This window comes from Camelus ferus, chromosome 16 (genome assembly GCF_009834535.1).
Source record: "Camelus ferus isolate YT-003-E chromosome 16, BCGSAC_Cfer_1.0, whole genome shotgun sequence".
In the NCBI taxonomy this organism is placed as follows: Eukaryota; Metazoa; Chordata; class Mammalia; order Artiodactyla; family Camelidae; genus Camelus; species Camelus ferus.
The window spans coordinates 1,912,449-1,922,686 of record NC_045711.1 but is presented as its reverse complement, the minus strand read 5'-3'; the positions used below and the strand labels follow the sequence as shown (position 1 = coordinate 1,922,686).

Below are 10,238 nucleotides of genomic sequence, written 5' to 3'. Positions count from 1 at the left end.
AAGGCAGGCCTGAGTCATCGCCGTTGTCTACGTTTTCTTCCTAATAAGTGAAATGATGCCTAAAGTATCTAGCACAGTGCCTAAGAGCTCGTGGAAAATCACCGCCAACTCCCCCTCGCCGGCCCCCATGGCTCCTGACACAGAGCTGAGAGGAACACCTCTGGGGAGGGGTGGGGGTACTCTGAGGGAAGAAACACTGGAACCTGGACATATAGGGAAAGAAAGAGAAGGCATTCTTTTCTGAGTATCTACTTGTGCCAGGAATGGTGCTGAGCGGGCTGCTGATCACCTCATTTAATCCTCTGGGGTGTCACAGGAGCCATGATTCTCAGCCCATTTCTAGAAAGGAAATCAAAGTGTAGACTAGTTAATAACCTGGCCAAAGACACACAGAGAGTCTGACTTCAGCCCCAAGTTTGTCCCTCTTCTCCAGGCTTTCTCCTGGGGACTGGGGACGGCGGAAGGGAGGGGGCTCCTGTGCTCTGGAAGTATTCACCAAGAAAGGGAAAGGCACCAACAAACCCACAGAGGAAAACAAAGACAAAAAACAGTCTCAGGAATGTCAGGAGGAGGAGGAGGACCTGAAATCATCCGTCAGCCCGCAACTCGGGGAGACTCGGTGCTTCCGGCTGGGCCTCGCTCCCACGGCTGCCCTGCCCCCCAGGATACCTTGCGGTGGGCTCCAGTCCCCCAGAGCTGGTGAGCACATCGGTAAACATGCCACCTGTGGTCTCCAGCTGCAGAAAACAAGCGGGGGGGCACAGCCACTGTCCTGTGTGGTGAAGGTGAGAAGAGGTGGGGAGGCCAAGCTGCAGCCCTCCGGCCTGACTGTGGCTGAACCAGGGGAACGGCTGTCAGACCCCTGACACAGTGAGTGTACCACGTGACGGGGAAGGGTGGGGAGGCGCAGAATAGAGTGACACAGAAAGATCAGACCAGAGCTGGACCAAAAGGCAAGGGCAGGATGTCGCAGGAGACGTCTTGGGGGGGTGCGCATCCTGCCCCTCCACGGGCAAGTCCCTGCCCGGCTGCGAGGCCTCCTCTTGCGCCTTCACACTGCTGCCCTCTGCGACCTCCACCAGCACTCCCGGAGCACCTACCCCAGGCAGGGCCCCGTAGACACAAGGAAGGGGGAGACAGCCCCTCACTGGTGGGAAATACTGGCTCAGGTGGGAAATATCTATGCGGGGACACTAGGGCAGAGAAGGAGAGACAACCAGAGGGCAAATCTCCAATTTGTAGATGGAGAAAATTAAGGCTCATTGGGAGGAAATGGCCTTGCCCCGGGCTTCTCTTGGGGCCCAGACGGGGATTCCTAGAGGATGGAGGAGAATTCCCTGCTTTGGACATTGTTTGTAAAAGCAGCCAGAAAAGCCAGAGCTGCTCCCCACACAGTCACGGGGCGGCGGGGGAAAAGGGGGAGAACTCCAGGTCGGAGCAAAGCTTCAGAATCCAGATGGAATGAGGTTTCACTTTCTTTGCCTGCCTTGGGTTTCCTAACGTCACCGTGTGAGGCTGGGCAGGCAGCCAGCTTAACTTAGGAAAAAAGCAAACGAAAGAGGGAAAAGGAAGGCTGGGGCAGGAGGGCAGGGGAGGGGCCGCACAAGGCTGGGTGGAGTCAGGCTTCAGGGAGGTATATGCTAGGAAAGGGGCACAGGAGTTTGAGGGTTGAGGAGAACTAGCCCTCTGAACTCGAGAGGCCCATCAGTGAGCCTGCCAGGTACCATACTGTTTACACCGGTCCTCTGATTTCCTCGTGGCATCAGTATATTAGAGCCAGAGAATATATTGATCCCTTGAGTCCAAACTCTGATTTTGCACAGGAGAAAGTGAGTGGCAGAAATGGAATTACAACTAGGTTCTTCTCTCTCCTCTACACCCCGCAATTCACTGGAACCATCCAAAGGGAAGGGAAGTAATCCTGACGTACCCATTGTCTATTTCTGCTTAAGAACCCCGTCATCCTACCCCTGGACCCCACAACTTCCAATACCACTTATCCACAGACATACACACGGACTTAACACACAGCAGAAAAGTTCACCGGGATTCAAAGATGAGGATGGTGTTGGTCCATCTGTGGTTCCCTCACCTCTATTTTCAGCTAGTGTGTTTGGTATCCAGGAAAGGACCTTCCTTTCTTCCATAAAGAGGGAAACTGGTAAGGGAAGCAGAAATAGTGCTCACGTGGAAAAACTGAGCCTTAGCGAGAGTTCTGGGATTTCTCTAGAAACAATGCAGTCAGTGTGGTAGGAAGTCTATGAACCGAAATGTATTTGCATCCTGTGTTGAATTCTACCACTTTAAGAAAGTCACTTAACCTCTCTAAGCCTCCACTGACCCATCTGCTTCGAAATAAAGTATATAATAAAGTTCGCTAATCCATACCCGTTGGTCTAGATTGCTGAAAAACCTGAGGTAGAGAAGAGCCTTAAAGGGGCTGCCATTTGCTCACTCTTGGTAACATGGCAGCAATAGCTAATGTAATTAAGCACTTAGGGGCAGGCAGCGTACTAAGAGTGCCACAAGCTTGAGCACATGTGTGGGAACTTAATGGTCTCACCAGCCGTGGGAGGGGCCACTATCCCTGACTTAGAGATGAGGAAACAGACCAGAGAGATGAAGCAATGTGTTGGAGGCCACCTGGTTCCTGAACGAGAGAAACACCAAAGCCCCTGCTCTCAACCACTAAGCCACACGGCCTCCTAGCTTGGTAACTAAGGGGACCAGGTAGGGGGAACAATTCCAAAGCAGGCAGATATGTTTGTGTAGATGGTTGAGTGTTTCTTAAGTGTTCGCATTTTATTTCTTCAAAGGAGATGGGCCAGGCTTTCCAAAGTTGTGTTTCTATTGTTAGCTGGTTAATGAGTCAGGAGGGAATGAGAGGATTCTCGGGACAAGCTCAGAACAGCACCTGGTACCTAGAGGGGCTGCAAGGACAGTTTAAGGGCCTGATGGACTTGGTCAGCGGGAAGAGCTTGAGCCCGGCCATCAGAAACACTTGGGCTCAAGTCCCACCTGTCAGCAGTGTGACCTCGAGGACCTTAATGACCTCTTCTGAGGCTCAGTTTGCACATCTATGAAAGGAGAACCATAACCACCCTGCCTCAAAATCTTGGTGAGGATGAACAGTGACAAATTCTCCCCAGTACCAGGTGATTCAGTTACCCTCAACCACTAAGTTACATACGTGACAGTAGCTAGCAAGAAACATCTTTGGGGTAAAATTACATTTTTTAAGTTACTTTTTTTTTAAAATGTGTTTGCCTTTGTCACTGTCAGTAGATACTTTTAGATAATTCAGAAGTCAACTTCAGCCTAACCCAGGCTAAACTGTCACTAATTCTGAATTATCCAAGTAGGAGTTAAATGAGGATTGACTGTATCCAATCCTCTGGAATGGAGGAAGAATGCCGGCTCCAACCAAGACCACCACCAGGGTTCAGTTTCAGGGATGCCCCAGCCACGAACCTTTCCAAGGTGAGCAGTGCTTAGTGGGCGGAGCACTGAAGTGGGAGTCAGGGCACCTGGGCTCTGGTCTCGTCCTTCTGCCCCTAGAGAAGCAGCTTCCTGACCTCTGGGGGGGACCCCTGCCCTGGCAGATGAAGCTGAGGATGCCAGCAGAGGAAGAAATTTTCCACCACCGCTGCTTGTGCTGGCTCTTCCTGAGGGCAAAGAGGGAAGTGATGAGCTCACCCTGGATCGGAGGACGGTGAGGAGAGAGAGGGGGGGGGGGGGAGAGAGAGAGAGAGAGAGAGAGAGAGAGAGAGAGAGAGAGAGAGAGAGAGAGAGAGAGAGAGTGTCATATTTCCGGAGGCTATTTCAGTTTTCTTTTCCATTTTGTGCAATTTCACTTATATCAGCTAGTGTGTGGCTGCTGTGCTGGAAACTCCCCCAGTGGGGGCGCCCCCTCTACTGAGCTGGCTCCCTATAAAGGGCCAACTTGAGCTGCAGAGAATCCCTGCAGAGGATCCTAAGAAGGCGGGTGGACCCCACAGCCTCTGCCCACAGCTACTATGAAGGTCTCCACCGCGGTCCTCGCCATCATCCTCACCGCTGCCACCCTCTGCGCACCTGCGTCTGCCTCCCCATGTAAGTCCAGGTCCTGACTGGGGCCCTGACCGCCGCAGCCCTGCGGCGCAGACCTCGCCCTCCTTTCAACCATAGCATTTACAGTCTATGATTTACATCCTTCAGTATTGCTTTACCCAGACGTCCAGGTGTCCCAGAAAGATCTCTAAGCCACTTCATGGCAGGGACCCTGAGATCAACTTATCTGTGTCTTCAAGGTCTCCACCCAAGCCCTGTGGGTGCTCACTGAGTGTGGACCAATGCTGGGGATGTCAGTAGGCAGGGGCAGCTCGAGCTGATCTGGAAACATGACTGACTCATCTCTATCACCAGCAGGGTTTCTAACAAGCTTCTAAGCACTTAGCTAAAATCCTCCTGGGACAATCATAATCTTCCCCATTTCATAGATGGAAAAATATGGGGCTTGAGAAAGGATAATAAAAGTTAATTAAAAGCTCACTGTGGGTCAAGTATTGTGCTGATTGCTTTACATGTACTATCCTATTTAATACTAGCGTCTACCCTTTGAGTAGCGGTCCTTGACTTATAGAGGCCCAGAGAGGTTAAGTAACTTGTCCAAGGTCACACAGCTAGGCAGTGAGGAAAGTAGGGTTCAAACCCAGTTGTAATTGGCTCTGACACTACCACTGTGCTGGGAAATGGTAACTGACACTTGCCGGGGTCATCCTGAATTAACTGACCAACAAAAAGTCCTCCTTCTCTGTTCAGAGCCCTTCTCAGGACGCAATATGCATCTTCAGGACCCTCTTAGGGGTCCTGGCTGAGCCATGAAGTCTGAGTTTTGGAAGCCTCCCACCAACTCACCCCGGGTCTCAAAGAAACCAAGTTCTGAATCAGTTAAGAATCCTAGGAGGGCAAGAATAAGGGCAGAGGGCCAGCATGCCCTGAGTGCCAAAGGTATGGGGTTATGTTGTAGAGGGCAGGATGCCAGCTGGGCTCAAGGATTAGGTGAGGCACTGGGGAGATCCTCTCAGTCCTCTGTTGGAATCCCCACTCTGCCACTCTGTGTCCATGGCCAAGTGACTTTACCTCTCTGATCCTCAGCTTCAGCCGAAAGAGGGATAAGAGTCCATGTAAGATGAGTCATATAAAATGCCAGCACAATACCCAGCATGCACCAGTAATGAATCCAGGGGTCTACTTCCTTCCTTCCTTCCCCCAGATGCCTCGGACACCACACCCTGCTGCTTTGCCTACATCTCCCGCCCGCTGCCCCGCGCCCACATCCAGGAGTATTTCTACACCAGCAGCAAGTGCTCCATGGCAGCAGTCGTGTGAGTCTCAGCCCTGTGGAACCCTCCAGGGGGCGAGGAAGGGACACCTTTCTTCCCAGGATCGGTCCCCTAATCAGGAGCTCTAGGAGAGAGTCTCCCATCCACTCCCACCCAACCTCCAGCTACTCAAATAGCCACAGCTCCTCCCTCCCTAGCTTCATTTTCACCAGCTCTCATGGAAAAAGATTAGACGAGGTGTTTTTCGCAGGACCCTCCCCACTCTGATGGACCAGGTCAGGTCTCCGATCTAAAAGGATGTGACTGTTACTTGAACGTGGTCTGTTGAAGTAACAGTCGATCCAGTTAAGAACCCCACAGTCCCCCATACCCTACACCCAATCAAATACACCTGCAAGCTCGGAGGATCTAGAAAGGGGAGGTCAGAGGTCAGGGCCCTAATTGCAGTCAAGTATGTTTTTTTAAAAAGTTATTGATTGATGAAGAAATAATGAAGTGAGATTCTCCTTTAAATAACCACAAGCTACTACATTTGGAGAAATAATAATCCTTGCTACCTAGGAGGTGCCTACTGTGTGTCAAATGTTTTACATGCATTATCTCTAAATTTTATAACATCCCTGCTAGGTATGCATAATTCTCTCTGTGTTTCAGAAAATAAAACTGAGACCCAGAGAGGTTTGGTGACTTGCCCAAGGTTGCACAGTAAGTGAGGGATGGAGCCCGTCTCTGGAGCCTCCTCTTTCTACTCTAGCAAGGTCATCAGTGATAGTTGCTTAGAAAATGAAAATGGGGCAATCATGAAGTTTGCTATGTAATGATGAAGGCTTTTAATCCAAAAATGCCTGTGACTCTGGCAAAGTTCTAGGTGTTCAGAGTTGGCCTTTGGGCCTGATGAATCCTTTTAAGTGCAGCAGTAATATTTAGCACTACGAGTTTTATTCCTGAAAACAGATAATTTTTGAAAGGAAAAAAATCCTTTTTTGAGCACCCATCACGGGGCAGGCAGAGAGGAGTAAAGCACCACCCCTGCGCTTTGGGGCGCACAGCCTAAGACGCACGCAGCAGGGGCAGGACACCCTGTGAAAAACCATTACAAAAGGAGAGAGGGAACGTGGCATGCTTCAGGGCTTAGGAGAAGCGATTTGGGGGAAGTCTGCTGCCAAAGGTGCTGCCTTGACATGGGGTTAGACTGAGAGACTGGGTGTATCAGGCAGAGGGAATGTCACCAGGACACTCCTTTGGTTTTTGTAGCATCTCCGTGTAGGAAAGCACTGAGGGCCTTGAATTTCAGTACCACGTGTGGGAAATGAGCGGGAACAGGGAAAGCCTGGACAAGAGGGGTCCAGCAAAGAGGCTGTTGCTGTCCACGTGAGTGGTGTTGAAGGCTGAACAGGGCCTGAGGGGAAGGAAAGGAGAGACAGGTGGGAACCCATCAGGGGTGGAATCAGCAAGCCCAGGCAGGTGACGTGAGGTCGGGAGCAAGGAAGAGAGAGGGGTCGAGGGCGATGGTGAGGTTTCAACCCAGACAGCCAGAGCAGGGTGGAGGCCCCTGAAGTCCCAAGGAAGAGCTGTTGAAAAGGAAAGGGCCAGGGTGCCAGCACAACAACCTGGTGGAATGCAAAAGTGTGAGAAGAGGGGTTGGTAGCTGAGGAAAGGGTGGTGGGGCCAGAGCTGTGACACTCTTTTATAGGAGGAAGGGGTCTCCCAATGGAAGTGCAGCGACACAGCATCGTCTTGGCTGCTCCAGCTAGTCTGCCTTTCTTAGAATCCTGGCTCTGCCAACTGGTAGCTGTGTGAGCATGGGCTGGTCACTGAATCTCTCTGAGCCTCAATTTCTTCATCTGCAAAGCAGAGTTAAATAGAAGTATTTCCCTCACTGGGTCAAAGTGAAAATAATAAAATGAAAGATAAAATTCGATTATTTCCTAGCACACAGTAGGTGCCTGATGTTAACTTAGATCATCATACTTCTCTCCCTCTAAATCTATTATTATATACATGGAAGTGACAGGTCAACTTGATGAGTGACTGCAATTCACTCAGTCACTAATGCATTCAGTAAACATCCACTAAGCACCCTCGCTGTGCCAGACCCAGGGCCAGAGACTTGAGGAATCGCCCAGGAGAAGAGGGCAGCAACCTTGAGCACAGCCGCTCTCAAGGAACAGATGAAGGCGGAGGCTCCCAGCGAGACTGAGCCGGATGAGGGGTAGGAGTGAAGTCAGGCCAAGAGAGTGTCCCCCAAGAAGGGCAGGGAGAGAGAAGGCTTGGCAAAGAGGGGCTATTACTCAGTATCACATTCTGTGGGGAGGAGGAGGAGGAGGAACAGGAGGCCTGAGCAACCCTCCTCCCCAGTGTTGGTTTTCTGGCCTTTTGACTTCCTGGCCACAGGCCAAGGGGATGGAGGAGGGAGGTCAGTGACTCTGCAGGATTTCCTGTGTGACACCTGCCTTGACAAGGGCAGGGTCTGGGTTGGAAGCATCCTCACCACCCCGAATAAGATGGCAAATACTAGGAGGCACCAGAGCCCAGAACACCCCTTCTTCTCCATCTCTCTTCTCTGCACGCCAGGGCGAGGGAAAGGGAGGTGGTCAAGGCGCACTGAGTGAGGCTCAGAGAAGGGAAAGCAGCTTCCCCAAGAGCAAACACTGTCTGTGATAGAGCTGGCAAAGGGGCCAAGAAATCCTTTCTCACCAGACAACCTAAGACTTCACTTCTGGGCTCAAAAAAGAGCAAGAAAGCAACCTGAAGGGGAAGCCCGAATGAGAAAGGTCCAAGCAGGCCGGGCAAGCTAACAGGTAACATGTTAATTAGCAGCACTGCTTTCCAGGCCCGAGGTGCTCCCCCAGACAGAACCTGTCTCCCAGCAAACAGGTGAGGCAGCAGCTGGACTGAGCCCGTGACCTCCCACTTAGACCATCGACACCTGTAGAGGCAGGGCCTCTCGTCCTCATGGGCCTCCACGTTCTGGCCAGTTAATTGGCAGAAGGGCTTTGACATCTGCCAATATCTCAGGGTCCTCAACCTCTCTGAGCCACGGTGTCCAGAACCAGGACCCTTGGTCTCACGTTGCTCCGATCCACCATAAAGCCAAGGTCCCACCACACGTTTGGTATTTTTCAAAACTAATTTACACGTACTGTCTCACCTGAGCTTCACAACAGTTGTGCAAACTAGGAGCCATTTCTCTCTACATTTGAGAGGTAAGCACATAGACTCAGGGGTCCCAAGTGATTTCCCCAAGGTGACCCAACTAGTAAGTGGCGAAATCAAGACTCAAGTTCATGCCCTTCTCCCATTTACCCTGGCACGCAGATGTGCTCCTTTGTTGAACTGCATTATCTAAAACCAAATCACATGTGTGTTTGTTTTTACCACTTCTTATCTCCCACTTACTCAGCCATGACTCAGTTCCTGGAGGACAATTCTTTTTCTCTGCATCTTTAGCAACCAGCACAGGGTCTGAAACAGGAAGTGCTGACCAGCTCAACCCTGGGCTCCTCAGGCCCCGTATCCCCTTGGCTCTCCATGCTGCATGTGTTTGTGCGTGGGGGTTAAAATGCACACAAATCTGCTTCTGGCTTGGGGCCCTTTTTGACCCAACAGAAGAGGAAATGGCCTTTCCTTGAAAGCCACAAATACACAATCTTTTGGAACTCCAAAAATAACACACCCAGTAGCATTTCCCCCCACCTCAATCCACCTCATCCCCAAAGCAGGCTGTTCCAGCACTGACCGGGTCTCACCCTCTTCTCTCCCACAGCTTTATCACCAGAAAGAACCGCCAGGTGTGCGCCAACCCAGAGAAGAAATGGGTGCGGGAGTACATCAACTCTTTGGAGTTGAGCTAGGACGGAGGACGCCTTGAACCTGAACTTGTGCAAAGTTTCCTATCGCTTCTTGCGCTTGTCCCCACCAGCTGGGGAGGCTCCCCGCCAAGTGCTGTCCTCGCGCCCCCTCCGTGGAGGGCACAGGAGTTTCCACCACTCACAGCCCAGGTGGCAAAAGCCTCCCAGGCCCCTGGGGCTCTGCCTTGTGCACTGGAGATCTCTAGGCTCTGAGCTTCAGACCCCCCATCCCAGCCACGGTTCTGCAGTCAGAAAGGAAGTCGGCGCCTCTGGAGGCGAAGGAGGGAGGGAGACTGGGCCCCTACGGTCATGCCCGTGGCCAAAGCTGCCATCTTGGTGCCTCCCGGGGAAGGGCTGACTGGCAAATGTGAAAAATCAGCTTTCCATTAAAATTCTCAAGGCAATTACAAAGCTGGCTCCTGCTTTGACTTCCCCTCTGGAAGCCCTCTTCCTTGTGAGCAGTAAGCACTGGATCCTGGGCTTGTCACGTCCAATGTCCACCCTGGGTTCGGGGGCAGACAGAGCAGGTAAAGTAACTAGTGGCTTATCCACCCTGGGGGTAGGGGACAACAGCCACTGCCTCCCACCCCCAAGTCCCCAAGAATTTTTCACTCCTGCCACACACCTCCCTGTCTCCTCAGATCGTGGCTGGCCCTTCTACCCATTCTGCTCACCTTCCACCCCAGCCTATCTGACAACTCACCCCAGTCAATTTCTCTGACACCACTCTTGCCCCTGGAATGGGATTAACGACGATCCCAAAGCACCTCAGTTCTTTCCAATAAAGAGAATGAGGTATGCTGTGGGTTTCTACGAATGCACCAGCACTTTTCAGGTGGAAGCATTACAACTTCCCATCTCTGTGTCCCTTCACGTGAACATATTTTAGCAAAATATATCCTCACAACTACAGCTCACTCTGTGCCAGGCATTGTCAGCCCCTAACATTCACCACTGTCCATCCTCATATCCCTTTGGGAAAGGCTGTATTATTAACCCTGTTTACAGTTGGGGAAAACTCTTGGCAATGAAAATAACTTGCCCAAAGCCCAAAAGCAGGAAA

General features: G+C 51.5%; 1 protein-coding gene across 2 annotated transcripts; it reads left to right on the top strand.

Annotated features, from left to right (window-relative positions):
* Positions 1 to 279: 279 nt before the first annotated feature.
* LOC102520714 (C-C motif chemokine 5) lies at positions 280 to 9,342 on the top strand. 2 transcript variants are annotated; one of them, XM_032498283.1, is made up of 5 exons: positions 280 to 870; positions 3,363 to 3,712; positions 3,864 to 4,092; positions 5,255 to 5,366; positions 9,091 to 9,342. In XM_032498283.1, the coding sequence occupies exons 3-5, from the start codon at positions 4,017 to 4,019 to the stop codon at positions 9,176 to 9,178; spliced, it is 276 nt and encodes a 91-aa protein (XP_032354174.1). In that variant the 5' UTR covers positions 280 to 870; positions 3,363 to 3,712; positions 3,864 to 4,016; the 3' UTR covers positions 9,179 to 9,342. The 2 variants fall into 2 exon arrangements, with proteins under 2 accessions (XP_032354174.1, XP_006174910.1); XM_006174848.3 differs by lacking the exons at positions 280 to 870; positions 3,363 to 3,712 and having other exon boundaries at positions 3,760 to 4,092.
* The last annotated feature ends 896 nt before the right edge of the window (positions 9,343 to 10,238 follow it).